General features: G+C 35.8%; 3 protein-coding genes and 2 pseudogenes across 11 annotated transcripts; all 5 read right to left on the bottom strand.

The window, feature by feature from the left end:
- Nucleotides 1-2,642: 2,642 nt before the first annotated feature.
- On the bottom strand, nucleotides 2,643-4,209 carry LOC106387053 (1-aminocyclopropane-1-carboxylate oxidase homolog 12-like). Of its 2 annotated transcripts, none has more exons than XM_013826865.3 (3): nucleotides 3,605-4,209; nucleotides 3,151-3,472; nucleotides 2,643-3,074 (listed from the first exon to the last, which is right to left on the bottom strand). In XM_013826865.3, the coding sequence occupies exons 1-3, from the start codon at nucleotides 4,117-4,119 to the stop codon at nucleotides 2,823-2,825; spliced, it is 1,089 nt and encodes a 362-aa protein (XP_013682319.2). In that variant the 5' UTR covers nucleotides 4,120-4,209; the 3' UTR covers nucleotides 2,643-2,822. The 2 variants fall into 2 exon arrangements, with proteins under 2 accessions (XP_013682319.2, XP_048608163.1); XM_048752206.1 differs by having other exon boundaries at nucleotides 2,940-3,074; nucleotides 3,146-3,472; nucleotides 3,605-4,197.
- A 3,291-nt stretch (nucleotides 4,210-7,500) lies between these two features.
- On the bottom strand, nucleotides 7,501-9,362 carry LOC106387048 (annotated as a pseudogene).
- Nucleotides 9,363-12,990: 3,628 nt separating this feature from the next.
- On the bottom strand, nucleotides 12,991-14,738 carry LOC106387047 (1-aminocyclopropane-1-carboxylate oxidase homolog 12-like). The gene is made up of 3 exons (XM_048752205.1): nucleotides 14,153-14,738; nucleotides 13,667-13,988; nucleotides 12,991-13,524 (listed from the first exon to the last, which is right to left on the bottom strand). Exons 1-3 carry the CDS (start codon nucleotides 14,674-14,676, stop codon nucleotides 13,273-13,275), a joined length of 1,098 nt encoding a protein of 365 aa, XP_048608162.1. The 5' UTR covers nucleotides 14,677-14,738; the 3' UTR covers nucleotides 12,991-13,272.
- A 2,898-nt stretch (nucleotides 14,739-17,636) lies between these two features.
- On the bottom strand, nucleotides 17,637-22,519 carry LOC106387046 (E3 ubiquitin-protein ligase RDUF2-like). Of its 8 annotated transcripts, none has more exons than XM_048752201.1 (5): nucleotides 18,845-22,519; nucleotides 18,388-18,684; nucleotides 18,253-18,306; nucleotides 18,043-18,136; nucleotides 17,637-17,825 (listed from the first exon to the last, which is right to left on the bottom strand). In XM_048752201.1, the coding sequence occupies exon 1, from the start codon at nucleotides 22,191-22,193 to the stop codon at nucleotides 21,012-21,014; it is 1,182 nt and encodes a 393-aa protein (XP_048608158.1). In that variant the 5' UTR covers nucleotides 22,194-22,519; the 3' UTR covers nucleotides 17,637-17,825; nucleotides 18,043-18,136; nucleotides 18,253-18,306; nucleotides 18,388-18,684; nucleotides 18,845-21,011. The 8 variants fall into 8 exon arrangements, with proteins under 8 accessions (XP_048608158.1, XP_048608157.1, XP_048608159.1 ...); XM_048752200.1 differs by having other exon boundaries at nucleotides 18,043-18,306; nucleotides 18,845-19,167; nucleotides 19,326-22,519; XM_048752202.1 differs by having other exon boundaries at nucleotides 17,637-18,136; nucleotides 18,845-19,167; nucleotides 19,326-22,519.
- Nucleotides 18,836-19,841, bottom strand: LOC125575660 (annotated as a pseudogene).
- Nucleotides 22,520-22,923: the final 404 nt, after the last annotated feature.

The raw sequence follows: 22,923 nt of genomic DNA, 5'->3' as shown, positions 1-22,923 counted from the left end.
CTGTCATACCTCTTCGGAGGAGAGCTTCTCCAACTGACAGTGACTTGCTTTTGAGTTTCCACAGGAACTGCTTGACTTTAGGGGAACAATTTACTTTCCAAATGCTTTTTGCGCCAGTCAAAGGATACAGCTCCTTGCCCTGCCATATTTACTTTGGCGAGTGCATAACCTGATTTCGTGGAGTAGTTTCCGGACTTCTCAGGCAGCCAGACAATTTCATCTTCCATCGCCATTGAACTTAGAGGCAGCTTGAGAATCTGGGCTTCATGGTGAGGTAATAAGAGTCTGATAGCTTCCACATTCCATTCCTTTGTGGTGTGATTGATCATGTCTTGAACTAGGAGGTTTTGTGTTTCTGCAGTTGGAGGGCCGACAGGGCGTTACATGTTTTGTATATAATCACTAACTTTCTCACTTCTCTATCCTCTTTAGTTTCACCAGGATATATACTAATGAGTAACCATTAATGTTTTAATTAACAGTTAAGACATTTGTTAGCCACTGATGTCATGGTGACAAAATTAGACTTATCCTTTGTCATACCCTTTAGATGAAATTGCTGACATTTAACTTTCATTAAAGACCAGTGACAAGTTTGTCATCAATACAAATATGTACTAACGGTAGCCGCTAACGATCCAATTAACAGCTATGATTATGTGATAAGTTTGAATAATGTAAATTTAGTTTATCATATAGCAGCTAACCTATTAGGTTACACATCCAAGATATTATAATGGTTAAGTTTGGTATTATCGTCTGTTGAATATGTTGGTTCACGAGATGTACGAGAATCTCTTAAGATTTGTTGAAATCACGAAATATAAATGATCGTCATTTCCTCTTCGACCTTAGTAGCAAATCTCCACTGCGAGGATAGATGGATCATGATCAAATCAAAGTATTTACTCTGAAACCGTATTAAGATTCATCATTAAATTTTTGTGGAAAAACAGTAGAATAAAAATGATTATTTGAGAAGAATTTCTAATACACATAAGAGCTGTATAATAAATCTGTTTCTAAGGAGTTGAAAAGAGAAAGAGAATGGTGATCATCGATGTATGAAAGAAAGAGGATGGGTGAGAGAATTTGACAGAGAGGATGAAGAATAAACTATTAAAGAAATATATTTTTGTGGTAATCACTCACTCGTAACAGTAAGCTGCAGAGAACTACAGTCACCTAGTAGAGAGTTATAGCCATCTATATAGCAATGTGGCCTAGAGTAAAGGACAATATAGAAAATCATGACAAAATTGCTACGGTCATACGGAGTTTTAAGTGTATTGGGGGACTTTCAATTATGTATATTTAGCAAATTGTCTCTATTTTAAATCTAATTTTTTAATTTGTATTTAAAGGTTGGACTCCAAATTATTAGAACACATCTGGCTCGCACCTCTTGTCCCCTGCTAAGCTTTGATGTTCTTATGACCAATTCGTGCAGTGCATTTCACTTCTGTATGATACATATGACCAGAGTAGAAAAGTCCACATATAGGCTCCGAATGGTAACAGCGGGTTGAGCGGGGCGGGACAAGCGGATTGGTTAGTGCGGTGCGGTTTATGTGCGGTTTGCGTTAGAAAAACAGTGCGGGACAAGTGCGGTTCGTTTAAAAGAAGCGGTTTAAAACAAAATGTGAATGGTAACATGTGTAATGAATAGTGTAACTGCAGGATACATGATATATTTATATTTTATAAACTAAAAAATCAGTAATACTAATATAATTTTAATATATTAGTTTATATATCTGAAATATGAATACGTTATTTCTAAGTTTTTATAGCCAATACTTTATTGTATTTTAAAAATTATAATTTGATTCGCACTTTACATTCAAAGTCTATATAACTGAACACCACTAATTATATATACATGTTTTCTCATGTTTTTGTTAGCACAAAAACTGCCAAAATTGTATTAGTTATCACTTAAACAAAATTAAATAATTTATGATATTTTTATAATTCAAAAATAAAATTAAGAATTTAGTTGATAAATAAAATTTTTATCATAGTTAAAATTTTTACCCAAATAATTTTCATTAAAACTTTAGTTTATGTATATCGGGTGTGATTGGTAGTGGTTGTAGGTATTGTCCATAGTCTCATTTATTTATATATCACTAAATTCAGATCAATCACGCTTTAATAAAAATTTCAAATCACAGCTCTTAAAATAACCTACAGCTGTACAAGTGTTCTGTAAAGCCAGAATCCAGAGCAATTTTTTGGAACTTTTCATAAAATTTTACAGCAATAAAATCTAAAACCACAACAAAAATTCTACAGATTTTTTTTTACAGCAAAAGTTTTAATTACCAATCGGACCCACTGTATAGACAAAATATTAGTTGATGTATTTATATAAATATTTTTACTAACTAAAAACAATAAATTTTGTACCTACAGTAATATGTCTAACTAATAACTACACTTGACAAAAAAAAACACTAGTAACCACATCAAATTGGGTGTTTTCATACGAAGGTGCGGTCCACGCTTAAGTCTGTCCCGCATTCCATATTTTATTTTCTTATTTATTTAATTTTAACAAAATTGGAAGCAGAGAAGATTATGTTGAATGGCGACACATTCTTCGTCCCGCAGTGCGTTCTTCTCAAACCACAACCAACACTCAAGGCCATAGTCTTATACATGACTAAAGTATAATGATACAAATATAGTACTGTATGACACATAAATACGCACACACATGCTATTTGGTACACTGATTTAATTATTGCAGATCCAAGAAAAGGGTGATTGGTGCTAAGAAACACCATAATTTTATTTTTCTGTAGGTAGTTTTGTTTTCATATCCTGAAATTCATGAGATATGATGTTCCATCCAGTCCTTTCTCAGTGTATCCATCTGTGTATTCTTTTATGGTTATGTCTCTGTATTTTGGAGGGTTTTCTTCAGATACAAGCTCCTTCATTGGTCCATAGACTGTGGAATTGGCACGTTTACTTGAGCTAAAAAAACTTGCAACTGAAATCCTTGGTCCTTGTCTATTCGCAAGCACCCTATGCTCCACACTAATAAACTTACCGTTCGTTATCAGCTGCAAAAACCCAAACATGCACATAAATAAACTAAATATATTTGGTATTTATTTATTTTTCCAGTTCTTACTTTACCTGCAAGAAATCTCCAATGTTGATAATGAGAGCTCCAGGAAGAGGAGCCACATCAACCCAAGAGTCTTGATGAAGAATTTGTAGACCACCTATGTTGTCTTGAAGAAGAATCGTGAGGAAGGAGTTGTCTGAGTGTTTACTTGTCCCCAAAGTTAGGTCAGGTTGTGGACAAGGTGGGTAATAATGGCAGAGCATAAGCAAACTCTTCAAGCACTCCTTGCTCTTCAGGATATCAGGTTCCAAACCTAGTGCTTCTGAGAGAAGCTCAAAGAGTAAACCCCCCAAACTCATTACATGTTTTGAGTATTCGAACATAGCATCCCTGGGTCAATCAATAATGTTAGAAACCACTATCCGAATGAAATGAGCTCTGATTGTTGAATAGGGCTTCGGTTTGTGGCCTCTAATAAAAAAATAAAAAGAAAGAAAATGAAGTTAAGTCTGTTTCTGTTACCTGCAAGTCACTGGGAGTTCCCCGGGAGTTGGAGGATCTGGAGCTATGTAACAAGCGAAAGTATCTCTCCAGTTAACAGATGGTGATGAACCGTATAGATCGAAGTTACTATTGTAGAAAAAGTTTTTGTTGGCGAGATCACGCGAGAAGTATCGTTTCTTGACCTCAGGATCTTCCTCATGAAACCTACGACCACCATCTTCAATCTCTTTAAGAACGTTCAAAGGAATACCATGATTGATCACCTGGAAGAATCCCCACTTCTCCGCCGCGTGTTTAACCTTCTCTACCACGGCTTCACGTGACGCTGTGTCCACGTGGACGCTTGCAAAGTCGATGGTAGGTATCGCTAGGTCTGGAACAGAGGGTTTCTTGTCGGTCAGGGCATCTTTGGGGGCGTGGAAGATACGAGGGACTTCAGTGATTTTAGCGTCGACCAGCCCTTTTACTCCTTCTTTCGTCTCGTCGAAAGCTTTGCGCCCCATATAAGGATCGAATTCGACCGAGGTTCCCATTTTCTTATTTTCTATTTCGAGATGTTTGCTTTTTTTTTTTTTGACAGCTCGAGATGTTTGCTTAGAAGAGGATAAAGCAATATCAATAATACTTCTTCTCTTTAAATGATGTTTTGGATGAAAGCACAAAAATTTAGACATACACATTTTCCTAAAAAGTAATACTAAAAATATAAAATAAATCTAATTTAACCAATCATCAAAAATACTATAAAAACACAGTTTTCCATAAGCTTTAAATTAATTAAAAAATATCAAATATCATGTATTTTGAAACATTAATAACTTTTCAAAACATCATCTATTATGAAACGGAGAGAGTATATAAAAAGAAATATCCGACTTTGTTGAATTCTCTGACCGTAAGTGATCGGTGGATGATTAGTTGGGTAGTAGCTTTTGACTCTTCACTCCATCTCACTTACACCCACAAACTTAGTGACTTGTCCTAGTTGATTTTTTCTTTTTTTTTTTTTTGTAAACTAGTTGTTGATTTTTTCTTCTCCGTTTTTCTTCTATGTTAATGACTTTTGTTGTCGTAGTTGAATTGGGGAGAGATTTTTTACAACTACAAACAAGTGGATTAACGTAGAGAAATTTGAAGATAGACTTGAATTTAAGTTATAATTCACCACAATTACAATAAGACTTACATGGTTGCCCTGACCCAGCATTTTGTCGCATTACTTTTCTTTACAAATACTAGATTTTTTAAGTGTCTTTAGCTTTAATTTTACTTATAATGACAACCATAAAGGTTACCAGTTATGATTTATTTAGTGTCTAAGGCTACATAAAGAAAAATAAAGAAATGAATGTATGAACCATATTTTCTAAAACATTATTTAGTAAAATGCAAGAAAAATATATTTATGTAGAATTTTTTTATTTTTTTTTCTTTTTCATTTAGTTCTTAAACTTACATCAGATATAAATACACCAAAAATCCTAAATATTGAATTTTACATTAAAATTTTTAAAATTACATCCCAGCCAAACATCCATATAATCCAAGTCTTTTTCTTCTTTTCTCTCTTCTCGCGATTTGTTATTTCAATTCTAGTTTATCACTAAAAAGACATGTGTTTGTTGGAACTTTGAGCAAAAGAAAATCAGACCTTCGATATACATATTTGTTTGAAATTTTTACTACATGTTTATAAACAAAAATTACAACTAATATTTTTTAAAAGTTATGTTATAAAATAAAAATCTACATATACAAATATAATTATATAATTTGAAATTTTTTAAATGTATTTTTAATATAAAACATCTATATTTAAAAGTAAGACTCGTAATTATAATAATTAATTATAAGAACATAGAGGACTTCATATTAGACCCGGGGGAGTTTTATCGCCTTGTAAGCCTGCTCTGGATGTTCTTATGATCAATTCTTGCAATACATTTCACTTCTGTATAGTCTTGATAAATATGACTAAAGTAGAAGTATCCACATATAGAGTCTGATCCATATGACTAAAGTAGAATGATCCACATATAGAGTCTGATCCATATGGCAAAAAATTAATACCGACAAATCTTCAATCACGTTCTCCTCCAAGACACCAGAAGAAACAAAAGTATTAGTCAAGGAAGCTCTTGGAATTGCAAATGAAGGAGGACAAGGAAAGTATCTTGGGTTACCTGAACATTTCGGGAGAAGGAAGAAGGATCTCTTCACGGCGCTAGTGGATCGTATAAGACAGAGAGCCTCGAGTTGGTCGACAAGACACCTCTCCAAAGCTGGTAAACTAACCATGCTGAAAGCGGTCCTAACGGCAATCCCCACATACATAATGTCTTGCTTTGAGTTACCTGTCAGTTTGTGTAAAAGGATTCAGTCAGTTCTGACTCGTTTCTGGTGGGACACGTCTGATGGAACCAAAAAAATGTGCTGGGTGGCTTGGGACAGACTCACAAAACCAAAAGCAGGTGGGGATTTAGGACTGAGGGATATCAAATTATTTAATCAAGCTCTACTGGCTAAACAAGCATGGGGGATCTTAACCAACCCAACCTATCTAGTAGCGAGAGTGTTACTAGGCAAATACTGCCACAACAAAAACTTTATGGAGGTTACCATCCCTACGGTTTGCTCCCATGGATGGCGAAGCATCCTACATGGTAGGGAACTCCTAAGAGACAATGTGGATAAAGCAATAGGAAACAGCTTAGCTACCAAGGTGTGGAAAGACTCATGGATATCATTGGATAAGAACCTCAAACCATTTGGACCTATCCCTGAAGCGGCTATGGATCTTACGGTTTCAGACCTTCTAACCTCAGACATGAAATGGAACAAGAAGAGAGTAGAAGAATTGTTACCTCTTGTGGCAGAGGAAATCCAGATGATCCACCCAGGGAACCAATCCACGGAAGACATCTATGTGTGGCAACCACTACAAACAGGCAAGTACACAACAAAGTCAGGTTACTATACAGCGGCTATGAAAGGGCAACGTATACAAGAACCTATGCCTGATGCCTTTGAGTGGGTAAAAGATATATGGAACGCAAAATGCTCACCAAAGATGAAGCTCTTCATGTGGTCCATCATACTAGAAGCCATTCCCCTCGGAGAACTACTGCAACGAAGAGGCATTCAATCAGAGGCGCTATGTGTAAGATGCAAAGGGGTAGAATCTGTAATGCATACCTTTTTCAACTGCCCTTTTGCTCAGGAAGTCTGGAAACTAATCCTTTTACGACAAGTAGTTCACCTAGCTACGGAGGTCGACTTCAAGAAGGCGGTGATTGCGTTTAGGAGAGTAATCTGCCTCTCACCTTCGGGAGTCTCCTCAACTATTCTCCCATGGGTGTGCTGGGCTTTGTGGACAGCTCGTAACACGCTCTTGTTTGAAAAGCGAACCCTTACTCCTACAGAAGTAGCAACCAAGGCGTTAAGACTGGCAAGAGAATGGATAAATGCACAATCTCATCAGATACAATCAACGAACGCCTTACCCCAATCGAAGAGAAAGCCTCAGACCAGAAGCAACACCGACGATACACCGATATGCAAATCGGACGCAGCTTACGATGCTCAATCAAGGAGAGCAGGCCTCGCATGGATCATCAATAAGCCATCAGAAAGCATGATCTACCGAGAATCGAAGACCCATGGATTTGTACCCTCACCTCTAGTAGCGGAAGCGCTGGCGCTCCGTGCTGGACTGATCGACGCAGTGAAGCTCGAGCTCCCTAAGCTCCGGATGCTCTCTGACAACTCAACGCTCATTAGAGCAATCAACAACGACGCGCAGGCGAAAGAGATCTTTGGTATCATCAACGATATTCAACAAATCTCTTCTGCGTTTGTCGAGATATCGTTCTCACACATCTCGCGTTCTTTCAACGAAGATGCCGACCGCTTAGCTAAACTATCTCTTTCAATTTCATAATTTCATTTATGCTTGGACATTTTTGGGTCTGAGGCCTTTTAATTAATGAAAGTATTGGTGTTACAAAAAAAAAAGAGTGTCTGGTGCATCGATACGAAAAAAAGAGTAAATGATGCTAAGAAACACCATAAAATTCTTTCTTTTTTTTTTTGAACTGGCTTTCAACACCATAAAATTCTTTTTAGGTGATTTTGTATTCAAATCCTGAAATTCAAGAGATGTGATGTTCCATCCAGACCTTTCTCAAAGTATCCTTCTGTGTATTCTTTTATGGTAATGTCTCTGTATTTTGGAGGGTTTTCTTCAGACAGAAGCTCTTTCATTGGTCCATCAACGTGGAATTGTGATGTTTACTTGAGCTAAAAAAGCTTGCAACTGATATCCTTGGTCCTTGTCTATTTGCAAGAACCCTGTGCTCCACACTTACAAACTTATCGTTCGTTATCAGCTGCAAAAACCCAAACACATAAATAAACTAAAGATATTTTGTATCTGTGATTTTTTTTCTTCTTTCAAATTTTTGCTTTACCTGCAAGAAATCTCCAATGTTGATGATGAGAGCTCCAGGAAGAGGAGCGACATCAACCCAAGAGTCTTGATGAATAATTTGTAGACCACCGATGTTGTCTTGAAGAAGAATCGTGAGGAAGGAATCGTCTGAGTGTTTACTTATCCCCAAAGTTAGGTCAGGTTGAGGACAAGGTGGGTAATATTGGCAGATCATAAGCAAAGTCTTCAAGCACTCCTTGCTCTTAAGGGTCTCAGATTTCAAACCTAGTGCTTCTGAAAGAAGCTCAAAGAGTAAACCACCTAAACTCATCACATGTTTTGAGTATTCGAACATAGCATCCCTGAGTCAATCAATGACATTTGAAATCAATAACAAGCTAAACAGTTAGAATTTTAAAGAGACTAATTGATAACCACATGCTTTGACAACCGATGTTTACCTAGCTAGGCTGATCAATCTGGCTTAACCAATACTAAGAAATACTAAACGGTTTGGCTTTAACCAATTAATTAAAACTTCAATCTCTTTGAAAGTCTGTAAAACTTGAGACATATTTTGCTATCCAAACATAAATAAAAATCGATCCTATCAAACCGAAATAAACAGGAATTAAGTATGTGACACTTTAACCACATTGAAATTTATCTACCTATTGCAGCTCTGATTGATGATTAGATTCAGTTTATTTGTAACCTTCTATACAATACAAAAAAAAAAAAAAAGAAGAAGTTAAAAGTCTGTTTCCGTAACCTGCAAGTCACTGGGAGTTCCTCAGGAGATGGAGGATCGGGAGCTATGTAACAAGTGAAAGTATCTCTCCAGTTAACAGAAGTCGAAGAACTGTATAGATCGAAGTTACTATAGTATACAAACTTTTTGTTGGCACTATCACGCGAGAAATATCGTTTCTTGACCTCAGGATCATCCTCGTGAAACCTACGAACTCCATCTTTAATCTCTTCAAGAACGTTCAAAGGAACGCCATGGTTGATGACCTGGAAAAATCCCCACTTCTCAGCCGCATAGTTGACCTTCTCTACAATGGCTTCACGTGACGCTGTGTCCAAGTGGACGCTAGCGAAGTCGATGGTAGGGATTTTTAGGTCTGAGACAGAGGGTTTCTTGCCGGTCAAGGAATCTTGAGGGACTTGGGTGATTTTAGCGTCGACCAACCCTTTTACTCCTCCTTTCGTCTCATCGAAAGCTTTGCGATCCATATAAGGATCGAATTCAATCGAGGTTTCAGTCACCATTGTTGTCTCCTTTTCTTCACAAATGTTTGCTTAGAATAGAAGAAGATAAAGCAAGCTAAAAGAGGAAAGATTGTGGATGGAATCAACGGATGGTTGGAGTTTGATCATTAGTGTGTGGGACCGAATGTGTCTATGATGATTACATTAATCTTGTCTGTTTCTCTCGAGACACCACCGGCTTTGTGAGTTGTTGTAGACTACAAGTTGTAGTTTGGATATTTCTTCTCCAATATGTCTTATTACTTTGTAATGCACATAGCCCTAGATTGAAGTTGAGATATTTTTACTTTTTTACATCTAACAAAAATGTATTTACTATTACTGTAAAATAATATTGTGTTAAACTTTTTAATACTATTACTGTAAAATAAATATTTATTATTTTGTTACAAATTATAAGAATTATTACATGTATGATTTTATTACCAATACTTTTATATTCTTTTTTTTTGTCAACAAACGGCTATTCTATTACTCAAACATGAGGTGGTCTGGGTAACCAGACCGGAATATAACAACCAATAAAACAAAGAGATCTATGAAAAGATCGAGGATTCCTAGCTAAAGAATCAGCAATTTTATTATGTGTTCTTGGCACATAGGTGATCTTGAAATCCGAATAACACATGAGGATAATTTGAATGGTTTCCAGCTCCGTTGAAAAGTTTGGCCAGGCTTGGGGTTCTTTTATCATGGCTATCAGGTCCTTGCAATCTGTTCCAAAGTGTTGGCAGTTTGAATGTTGAAGCATGCTTTCCAGTGCCCATTTCAATGCTTCCAATTCCGAGTGTAGTGTTGTCTTCCGCCTCCTTAAGTTCCGTGTTCCCATAAGTTGGATCTTTTCCGTGTTATCCTTCCATACCCATCCAATTCCACTGAAAAGATCTGTGGATGTCCAAGAGCCATCCACCATACACATATTATTCAAGCTTAAGGCTTGTACCACTTCAGTGTTTGGTGCCTGTGGGGGTATAGGTATAGACTCCTTAACATTATACCAAGCCTGACATTCACTCTCTGCGTACCTGACCAGTTCTAAAGGGTCCCTGTCAATCCCCCTGAATAGCTTATCATTCCTCGCCTTCCATATGTACCAGATTATCCAGGGGTAAGGGTCTCTATCATCTTCTGGCCTTCTAATTGTATTTTTCCTCCAGAAAAGGTAGTCCATATTGGCGTACATACTCGATATGGGGAAAGTTTGGGGGTTTGACGGCGTAGATGATAGTTCCCATGCTTGTAATGCTGGTGGACATTCAAAGATTGTGTGGGTTACATTTTCCTCTGGCTCTCCACATCTTGGGCAATAATTATCACACCGCAGATTGCGACGTATTAAGTTTCTTGTTACTTTTATATTCTTTATGAGATACATATTTGACAGTTTTATTTGTACTAAGTTACCTTATGTCTGACGGTTTTACTTGTATTAACGAATATTCTATATAAGCATTTTTTCTATTTTTTATTATTTTGTATAATTGTTACTAAATCATTTTAGAAATTTGAAATATAAATCTCTTGATATAAATGCATTAGTAAATTATCAGTCCCAAATACAAACCTCTTGATACATATGACTTCAGTAGAGAGATCCACATATAGTCTGATATATATTGCAGATCCAAGAAAAGAGTAACTGGTGCTAAGAAACACTTTTCTGTAGTTTTGTTTTCATATCCTGAAATTCAAGAGATGCGATGTTCCATCCAGACCTTTCTCAAAATATCCATCTGTGTATTCTTTTATGGTTATGTCTCTGTATTTTGGAGGGTTTTCTTCGGACACAAGCTCTTTCATTGGTCCATAAACTGTGGAATTGGCATGTTTACTTGAGCTAAAAAAGCTTGCAACTGAAATCCTTGGTCCTTGTCTATTCGCAAGCACCCTATGCTCCACACTCAGGAGGGAAGGGGTGCACATGCACCCATGATTTTTTAAAAAATTAATGTAATTGTTAAGGAATTTTAAATGTGCACTCACTATAATTCATGATATTGCACCCACTAAAATTTACATTAAGCCCAAATGAAAAAATTAAAAATAATTTACCCCATCAAAAATTAAAATTGTCTTTAAAGCCCAATTGTATTCTCTATTTTTTTTTGTTAAAATCCTAACAATTCGCTCAAAAAATTTAATCGCTTAAACTTTTTTTCTTAAACATGCAAGTGCAAACCATCAAATCAAATTAACAAAGTTTTATTGTATTGTCTACCATACAAAACTGGTAACTAATTTAATAATCTTTATGTTAATGTTTTGAGTTGTTCTAACAATGTCTACGATTTGTAATTATTTAGATATCATCTAAGTTTTTTATTCAGTAGTAAAAGTTCAAAAGTCATAGAAGTGGCTTTACTCTTTGACTACAGTTGATGTTTGGAGGTTTTACATGTTTGTAATTTATTTACGTTTCATTAATCATATTTTTGGTAGATTTCATATTTGAATTATGTTACGTTTTCAGTTTTAATTAGATTTATCTCGACGATGAAAAAAATAGTTTATTACTTAATAATTTTTATTTTTAGTTTATAGATTTTTCAAGTTGATTTTGACTTTACAAGTTGCAACGATAAGTATTGAAAAATATTTTTCTGCAGTAGAAATAGTATAAACAACTTTACGAAATTGAATGAAATATTATTTTTAAATGATTGTTCATTTTTATTGAAAACAAAATATTTTTAATATATATCTAAAATAGTTTATTTAATGTTTTGTTTAATATTTTATTTAATATTTGTGTACCCATTATAAAAAAATTTCTGGCTTCGTCCCTGTCCACACTTACAAACCGATCGTTCGTTATCATCTTGTTTTTTTCCCACAAGATGTTTGCTTGGAGATAATGAGATTAAAAGAGGAAAGATTGAGAACGGAATCAACGGATGAGTTTGATCATTGTGTGTGGACCGAATGTGTCTAGGTATCTTGTCTTGCTCTCGACACATTACTGGCTTTGTCAGACTACAAGTTGTAATTGAATTTTTTTTCTCCACTTTTGTTTTATGCTAAGGTCTAATCACCTAATAATGCAAATAGCCCTAGATTCACCTTTAATTACTGAAACTCAAGTGCTGAAATTTAGGAGATACTTTTCCTTTTTACATCTAACAAAAATGCATTTACTAATATAAAATAGTAATTAATGTTAAACTTTTTTAATAATGATTTATTACAAATTGTAAAAATTACGTACTTGATTTATAATCAATAATTTATACTATTTTCATTTCGCAAAAAATATCGTTCTGGTATCTTTCACACACGTACAAAAATTTATAAAATATTTACTATTATTTAATATACAATTAATTAAATGAAAAAATAATTTATATACAAATATTTTGGTTATTTTAAAGGGTGAATAAGAGATTAAATATATAAGTGATATTGTAAATACAAAATGACATTCTTTTTAAAACTAAAAAAAATGAATGATAGTTTTTGTGAAACATAAAAGTATGTCATATAAAGATAAATAAGAAATTAAATATATGTCCGACAACTACCATCCGTCATGAATCTTTTTGACGAATTTACGATAAAACAATATATATGTTGTAAAATACAAAAATATCTTTTACCAAAAAAAAATACAAAAATCTCTGAGGAACTCCAATCAGCAAGCATTATTTTTAATTTCTTTGATTTACCCCATCAAGAAAAAAAGAGCAAAAAAATAAAAATGAACTTGAATGAACATTAGACATTTTTTATGTAATGTAAAATGTGGAAGTTCTTATGATCAGTACATGCAGTGCATTTCACTTCTGTATAATCTGATACATATGACTAAAGTAGAAAGATACAGACTGATACATATGACAAACGTATAAAGATCCACATATAGTGTCTGGTACGTATATACGCACACACGCAATTTGGTACACTACTGGTTTAATTATTGAAGATCCAAGAAAAGAGTAATTCATGCTAAGAAACACCTTAAAATTCTTTTTCTGTAGTTTTGTTTTCATATCCTGAAATTCAAGAGATGTGATGTTCCATCCAGACCTTTCTCATTGTATCCATCTGTGTATTCTTTTATGGTTATATCTCTGTATTTTGGAGGGTTTTCTTCAGACACAAGCTCTTTCATTGGTCCATAAACTGTGGAATTGGCACGTTTACTTGAGCTAAAAAAGCTTGCAACTGATATCCTTGGACCTTGTCTATTCGCAAGCACCCTATGCTCCACACTTACAAACTTATCGTTCGTCATCAGCTGCAAAGAAAAAAAAAACGAAACGCATAAATAATCTTAACATTTACACCCAAAAAAAGACACACATAAATAAACTAAAAAAAAAAAAGAAACTAAATATATTCTGGTATTTATTTATTTATTTTTTCAATTATTACTTTACCTGCAAGAAATCTCCAATGTTGATGATGAGAGCTCCAGGAAGAGGAGCCACATCAACCCAAGAATCTTGATGAAGAATTTGTAGGCCACCGATGTTGTCTTGAAGAAGAACCGTGATGAAGGAGTTGTCGGAGTGTTTACTTGTCCCCAAAGTTAGGTCAGGTTGTGGACAAGGTGGGTAATAATGGCAGATCATAAGCAAACTCTTCAAGCACCCCTTGCTCTTCAGGATATCAGGTTCCAAACCTAATGCTTCTGAGAGAAGCTCAAAGAGTAAACCACCTAGACTCATCACATGTTTTGAGTATTCGAACAAAGCATCCCTGGGTAACAGCCACTCAATGATGTTAGAAATCAATAGCACTCTCTTGAAGGAAAAAAAAAGTTGAGAACTTAAAAGCCACTCATGATTGAACTATGTAACAAGTCACTGTAACCTTCAATACAAAAAAAAAAAAAAACGAAGTTAAAAGTTTGTTTCTGTCACCTGCAAGTCACTGGGAGTTCCTCAGGAGTTGGAGGATCTGGAGCTATATAACAAGCGAAAGTATCTCTCCAGTTAACAGATGGCGATGAACCGTATAGATCGAAGTTACTATTGTAGACAAAGTTTTTGTTGGCGAGATCACGCGAGAAATATCGTTTCTTCACCTCAGGATCTTCCTCGTGAAACCTACGAACTCCATCTTGAATCTCTTCAAGAACGTTCAAAGGAACACCATGATTGATCACCTGGAAGAATCCCCACTTCTCCGCCGCGTATTTGACCTTCTCTGCAACGGCTTCACGTGACGCTGTGGCGAGGTGGACGCTTGCAAAGTCGATGGTAGGGATCTCTAGGTCTGTAACAGAGTTAGGTTTCTTGTCTGTCAAGGAATCTTGAGGGACATGGAATATACGTGGGACTTCGGTGATTTTAGCGTCGACCAACCCTTTTACACCTTCTTTCGTCTGGTCGAAAGCTTTTCGCTCCATATATGGATCGAACTCGACCGAGGTTTTGGTCACCATTTTTTCTCTTCTATTTTGAGATGTTGGCTTAGAAGAAGATAAAGCAAGGGGAGGAATATATAGAAGGAAAGATTGGGAACCGTATATATCCGTTTTTATTGAATTTCTGACAGTATGTGGTACGATAACATGAATGTTGTCTCTCTCACACTCACAACCACAAACTTAGTGACTTGTTCTAGTTGATTTATTCTTCTCCATTTTTCTTCTATGTTAGTGATTTTCGTAGTTGAATTGGGGACATTTTTTTTGTTTACGTCTACCAAAAAATGGATTAGAGAAATTTGAAGATAATATCATATCTATCCTCACCCGATTCTTATATTTTGACGTCACTACAAAAAATATCATTATTGGTAGCACCCGAAAAACGCTACTATAGAGCTTTCGTAGCGTTTTTGTAAACGCTCTGACAGCCGCAGTTATAATAGACACCCCACTTTATTGTAACGTATTTTCGTGTGCTATAAAAAGTATAGATATTGTAGCGTTTATTTATGAGCTATAAATTAATGTTTTTTATTTTTTTATTCGTGCTATGATTTAGTTTTTCATGGCATTTTTTTAATGTTGTATAATATTTTATAACGACATTGATATAATGCTATTAAATCTCATTTATATTTTAAAATTATTAATTTTATATCTCATTTATATTTTAAAATTATAAATTTTAATTATTTATTTTTAATTATTAATTAAAATTAAAATTGATTTATAATATAAATTAAATAAACCAGAACACATTAACCAAAATCTAATTAACGCTAAACCAAAATATAAACATAATTAACCCTAAACCTAATCTTTCTACTGCCGCCTCCTTGCTCATTTGCCTCTTTCTTCTCGATGTCTTCGTCTATTCATCTCCATCTCCGGCATCATCGATGACTACAGGGACGAGTTCGAGACCGGTGAAGACAAGCTCAAGACCGGTGACGACGGGTCGTGACGGAGGCGAGTTCGAGATGGGTCCTCTTGCTCACGGCCACGACCTTTACTAAACACAGAAAAAAATCAGATTAAAAACAAATAGATAGAGAGAGATGAGAGATGACTATTACAGATTAAAAACAAAGCCAAACCTGTTGAGGAATTTCGAGACTTTGAAGTCGTACGAGACGAAAGGGTCTGCAGCTAAACACATGCCGTAAGGAGAAGGTAGTAGATGAAAGACACAAACGCAGAAGCTCTTGTTGTTGTTGACCCAAGCTCACGTCTCTTTCTGGTCCTTCATTGTCTTTGTCGATTGGTGAATAAAACTCATTGCTACTCCTCCTGGTCTAAGATACGAACACGAAAATAAAGGAGATAGATTCAAAAGAATAAGCTTTGCCGATGAATCTCTACATAGAATCTATAACTTTTGAGAGAAAAATGTTGAATCAGGAAAAGAAGAGACGTAAGAGCACCCTCAACGCAAATACTTATTTCCTATTTTTTTTTTTTTTTGATTTAAAAAAAAAAAAATTAAAAATGAATCAATTGCGGATCGCTACGTGTTAGTAGGACACGCAAAACAGAGCAAAAGACGTCTCTTATTTCGCGATAGAAGACAACGGTCTCGCCTAAAACCCCCCGGTAATTTTCTTCTAAGACATAAACAACTTGCAGACGGAGAGAGATGAGCAGAAGGATAAAATGTTTTTAGCCATTGGATCATGATTAATGAATGGCCACAGATTGTAATCCATGCCATCAAAAATTGACCAATGAAATATTTTATTTTAGTTTATATTAAAAAATGGGTGTTTCAATGCATTTTAGGCCACTCGTTTCTGATGCGTGGAAGTCAAAGATAATGCCTTTGTCGCAAATTGATCCAGTCCGTTGGATTAGAAGATATGAAGATATCAAGGGCTCGTAAGGTTATCTTGTGTTTGAGATATTAACCAATGACAGATTTTCTTTGTTTTTCTTTTTTCTTTTTTCTTCCACTTTGTTTTAAGTAATCTCTACCGATCAGATCTATTGATTTAAGTTGATTTTATATGTATGTTATATATGTAATAGTCAAATTTAGGTTATAGATGTTGTTAATGATTAAAATTTCGATTTATTATTTATAATTTTACGTTTATGATTAAGATTATATAATTTACTCTTTATGTTTTAGGGTTTGGGATATGGGGCTTAGGGTATAGGTTTATAAAGTATTAGATTTGAAATCATGATTCATGATACGGGGTTAAGGTATGAAAGAAATACTTATATATTGTTTTACACAAAATAGTATCTATTTACATTAAATTATCTATTTACATTAAATAAAATTTTAAGTTAAAATTATAATTGAAAATATTTAGAATTTAGAGTTTAGAGTTGATGTGTTCTCTCCATTCCTTAAAATTACATATTATAGATTTTTCACACATTTTAATAAAACACATTAAATTTACATATTTTTTGTGTTTATCTTTTTTCCATAATTTTAAGCCAATAAAAATTCAATTAGAACAATTAAATTTTTTGAAGTTTGCAATTAGTTAATAAAATATTCATTGAAAATGCAAAAAATTGATCTTTTTAAAACAAACGTTTTCTCTAGAATATGTAATTTTAAGGAACGAAAGGAGTATGGTTTATATTTGAAGTTAGGATTTTGGGTATTGAAGATTCAAGATTTAAGTTTTGGAATTTATAGATTAAAATAAAAATTTTTTTGCTAATTTAATTTTAAATTTTGGATTCAAAATCTGAAAAAATTATACTTAGAGATTTTATTTAGTACGTAGAATATCATTTAAGTTTGAGTTTATGGTATTATATTTAGGGTTTAGGGGTTAAAAATATATTTAGGGTTTATGGGTTAAAAAGGAAACCTAGCTAGTCACTTTGTTAAAATTATATATCCCTAAATTTATAAATAGAAATTATAATTTAATTTTTTAAAAATAATATTTATAATATATATATTGCAAAAAGATTAATAAATATAATTTACTCTAACAAAACACAAGTAAATCATAAAATACCATAGGCTTTTCCTTTAAATATTCAAAACATACAAAATCAATTCATGAAAGACATGAACTCCATAAGAGAACATGTAACCATCAAATCTAGTCATAAACAAAATCAAAAAACAAGTTAAAATAACTTAATACTAGTAAAAAAAGCTTCTCGCTCCTCTTCTCTTTCTCAATGTCCTGAAACACAAAACGAAAACTAGAATCTTTCACACTGTTATTCAAGAAAAACAACAAGACATCCAAATAAGAATTGTAGTTACTGAATAAATTTATCCCTAAAAGCTTTGTCATTGTTCCAACGAGAACATAAATTTACCAATCTATTGAAAATACAAGACACAAAGACAGTACGAACACAAGCTCAAATCTCAGAGACAAACATATACACACCCACCCAATAAACTGACAAAACCCTCTGAATCCGAAAGTTCTTCAGGATCTATAACGTTTCCAGAAGTAGCTAATTCTATGGCATTCTTCATGACAACCTAACACAACATATAAAGAAAAAGCCATTTGAGCATCCAACAACTCCATTTCCATCTTAATCTCACTTAATCTCTCACTCAAGCTATTAATTTCTTTATCCTTCATTACATCGTACCCATCAAGTGATGACACCAAACTCTCAACTGAAGCAGGCAGAGAACCTCTCAGCCTACACCAAACAAACCATTCAATACACTTGTGATAAAAATGTATAAAATCAACCAAAAAGACTCAAAGGAGGAAGCTTTACCCTTTTAGCAATGAGAATCTTCTCATTGTTACAATTATAAATCTCATCATCAGCTTCATCGATCTTAGCCTTAATCTCCGGGCCATCGTAAGCGAATTGCTTAACCAAGTAAAAACAGAAACGATTCTCTCCACACCACACCACTCCTCTTCCTCCTCCTCTCCATCACCGGAAACACACCGTATTCTTCTTCCTCGGTGGTTTCTCTCGACTCGACTGATCTCCGTTTGACTTCCCCATTAGAAGTAGTCGTGCATACAAGCCGTTGCACAGTGGAACCGGATAACCCATTTGGTCCTGTACCAGGAAACCGACAAAAGACAACAAAGATCAGAACTTTATATCAAACCCATGAACAATCAGCAAGATTTAGCTCTTAACTACAGATTCTCATAAGGAGACGACAGGTGTGGAAGAAGATTTAACAAGGGAAGAGTAGTTCAGAATCTTACTTTACCTGCACGAAATCTCCAATGTTGATGACGAGAGATCCAGGAGAGGAGCCACCTCAACCCAAGAGTCTTGATGACGAATTTGTAGACCACCGATGTTGTCTGGAAGAAGAACCGTGAGGAAGGAGTTGTCTGAGTGTTTACTTATCCCCATAGTTAGGTCAGGTTTTGGACAAGGTGGGTAATAATGGCAGACCATAAGCAAAGTCTTCAAGCACTCCTTCCTATTAAGGGTCTCAGATTCCAATCCTAGTGCTTCTGAGAGAAGCTCAAAGAGTAAACCACCTAAACTCATCACATGTTTTGAGTATTTGAACAAAGCGCATCCCTGGGTAATAGCCACTCAATGATGTTAGAAATCAATATCACTCTCTTGAAGGAAAAAAAAAAGTTTAGAACTTAAAAGCCACTCATGATTGAACTATGTAACAAGTCACTGTAACCTTCAACACAAAAAAAACGAAGTTAAAAGTTTGTTTCCGTCACCTGCAAGTCACTGGGAGTTCCTCTCAGGAGTTGGAGGATCTGGAGCTATGTAACAAACGAAAGAATCTCTCCAGTTAAGAGAAGTCGAAGAGTACTGTATAGATCGAAGTTACTATTGTAGATAAACTTTTTGTTGTCGTCATCACGCGTGAAATATTGCTTCTTGACCTCAGGATCTTCCTCGTGAAACCTACGAACTCCATCTTTAATCTCTTCAAGAACGCTCAAAGGAACACCATGGTTGATCACCTGGAAGAATCCCCACTTCTCAGCCGCGTGTTTAACCTTCTCTACGACGGCTTCACGCGAGGCTGTGTCCACGTGAAGGCTTGCAAAGTCGATGGTAGGGATCTCTAGGTCTGAAACAGAGGGTTTCTTGTCAGTCAAGGAATCTTTGGGGACATGGAAGATACGAGGGATTTCAGTTATTTTAGCGTCAACCAGCCCTTTTACTCCTTCTTTCGCATCATCGAAAGCTTTGCGCTCCAAATAAGGATCGAATTCGATAGAGGCCATTTTTTCGTCTTGTTTGTGTTTCACAAAATTGCTAAGAAGAAGAAGATAAGGATGAGAATTATATAAAAGGAAAGATTGAGAACTGATGGTTAGGGTTCGAGTGTGGGACCGGATATGTCCGTTTTTGTTGAATTTCTGACTCTATGTGATATGATTACATGAATGTTGTCCCTCTCATACACACTCAACCACAAACTTAATGACTTGTCGTAGCTGAACTTTTCTTCTCCAATCTCCATTCTGGTCACCATTTTGTTGTATTGTTTTTGTTTTTTCACAAAAATGTTTGCTTAAAGGGCAAAAATTGAGTACCGATGGTTTGAGTTGGAGTGTGGGACCGGATATATGACTGTTTTTGTTGGATTTCTTACTGTACATGATTTTCCTCTCTTACTCATTCTCTGACAGACACAACCACAAACAGTGACGAATTGTTTTAGCAATCAGTAAGTATGGTGTTTAAAAGAAATCAAACCGAATCACATCGATCTTAACCAAATTGTGAACTGAACTAATAAATTAACTAAAATTTTGATCCAAACTAACCAAAAGAACTGAAATTTTTCTACCTTTAACTGCTTTAAATTAAAAATCTATTCAAAACTTAAAAAATCAATAAAATCCAGCAGAATTTGTACAAAGTGAATGCTAAATTATCAGGCTGAATTAGTTTTTGGTGCAGTTTGGCACAATTAATTATACACTAACCGAACTAAACAAAAACTGAACTAAACCAAAACTTAATTACCCAAACGTTCAGTTCTAGTTCAATATATTTTTGACCGGGTCGACCATTCCAGACCAAATTTAACTTGTACAGTCGAGGTATGTACTAAAAAGACTTGCAGTTGAATGAAATTTCAAATTTGGCAACTTGACTCATTTCTTTTTATGTGCATCTCTTTCTCAACTAGGCCTTCTCTGTCGAGCATCCTTTTACTTTATCGGAAACCAAAACAGACAAAATCTCGGGAAAAGTTTCCAGGATTTGGCTCCAGGACAAAAAGCTAGTACAAAATAAAAAATGATGAAAACTTGAATGAACATTAGACATTTTAATGTAACATACAAATAATCAAATAATATTCGGATTTTCTTCTGAATATTCTTATATTTACATTGTTGAATGATGAACACAAACAAACAAAAAAAAAAAAGATAAATCAATCATCAATGCAGAACTGAAGAATCTCTGTTACTTCTGCTTCGCCCAAAGTATCTTCTCAGCACTGAATTCGACCGATCCATAACCCTAGTTTCTACTTCACTGTCCACACCCAGTTGATTCGAAGAAGACGAAACAGCACGGTTTGGTCTCACTCTCCTCATCAATGACACCATTCCACGAACCATCCGTCTCAATCTACCTCCCGAGCCAGAGCCACCACCACCACCGTTGCTACTACCTGATTCAAACGTCCCATTAGCTCTAACCCATGAGATCCTTCTAGGACCTTCACTATTACCACCAACCCCACCACCGTCCATCTCCGTCAACACAACCGGCAACACTCTCTCCCCTTCTCTCATCGCTGCGTTAAACCTCCCCACCGCGAATCCCCCTCCGGGGAGTCTCCATATCGTCATCCCCACGGGGTTGTTATCACCTTCCTCGCCGTTAGACTCCGAAGGCAGCTCAAAACGGCAGACGGGGCACGAGTTTCGTATCGATAGCCACGGAACGATACAGTCCTCGTGGAAAATATGCTTACACGGCATCTCACGCGCCTCACTCTCCGCCTCGAAGACCTCAGTGCACACAGCGCAATTAGCCTCCGCGCCCACGTGGCAATCGGAGATTTCGACTCTCGGCAAAGACTCAATCGCCGATTTCGACGCCGGAGGGTTCCCAGATCTACCGAGTCCGATCCCCGCCGCGGCGTCGATCTGACTTAACTGCTCGAGTAACCGCTCGAACCCCGATCCCATCAAGATCTCCGATACAGAATCGGGAAGAGGTCTAAGACCTAATCCGGATCCGTCGTCGTAGTAAAACTCGTACGCGCGTCGTCGATCTCTAGCCTCTTCTTCTTCTCCATCGTCTCTCTCGCCGTCGCCTCCTTGGAGGACGATGACTGGATTAAAGGAAGGATGAGGAGTGGATCTCCGGCGTCTGATTATAGATCTGCGGTTGTTGATGATCGATCTGACTTCGGTGGAAGGTGGAGGAGTTAGTTCGGCAGCGGCGGCGGAGGAGGGATCGGTGATCTCTTCGATGAAACCGCCGTCGCAGTGCGGACAAGAGACGCTGACGGTGGTGGCGCCTTGTTCGGATTCGGACCAGACGCTGACGAATCGCATGCAGCTGTAACACCAATACGACGACGTTATGGGCGTTGACGGCGACGGCATCTCCAAGACCTTCTAACTCGGTGAGAGGATCTGAGAAAAGAAGAATAAACGCAGTTAAATGAAATAGGTTGGGATGAGAAAATGAAAACGTGGTTTTTAAGGCGGTCGTTGGAGGGTGTTTCACGACGTTTGATTAAAACTGTGAATAGACACGTGGTGAGTGTTTGACTGGGTATGAGATAGCGGAGGTATTAACAGTCGTGACGTATAGAGTAGGGGAGTTTTGAGTCTTTTGACCAAACGCGGAAAGTGGAAACGCCGTGTTTGCTGTTTGTGGGGGACCTTTGTGGAACCCATTTGATCTCCGTTTTTTCTGGGAAAGCCAATGAACTACGTCGTTTCCACCTGTGAATCGTGCCAGAAGTACAAGTGTGCTGACTGCTGAATAATGAAATCATTTTTGTTAATTAAAGGTTGTACTTTACATTTTTTAAGTTAAGTTAGATAAATTGTGACAAATGTTATAATGTTTGGCAATGAGGGGGTGGGTGGAACTCTTTAGAAAATTATTATACTATTTTTTAACACATTGATGGCTCAACAAAATTACAGGTGCCAAATTGATAAAATGCTTAACATAAAACAACTTATATCTATACGCATTGACTAAGTACGTATATAGGTGCCAAGCTGATAAAATACATACATGGATAAACGTGTATCTGTATGTATTGACTTTCGTAATTATCATTTCATATAACAAAATAAAATAAAGATTAAAAGTTGCTCA

The sequence above is a fragment of the Brassica napus genome, chromosome C3 (assembly GCF_020379485.1).
Source record: "Brassica napus cultivar Da-Ae chromosome C3, Da-Ae, whole genome shotgun sequence".
Classification (NCBI taxonomy): domain Eukaryota; kingdom Viridiplantae; phylum Streptophyta; class Magnoliopsida; order Brassicales; family Brassicaceae; genus Brassica; species Brassica napus.
The sequence above is the reverse complement of the archived record's forward strand: the minus strand, read 5'-3'. Positions and strand labels throughout refer to the sequence as shown.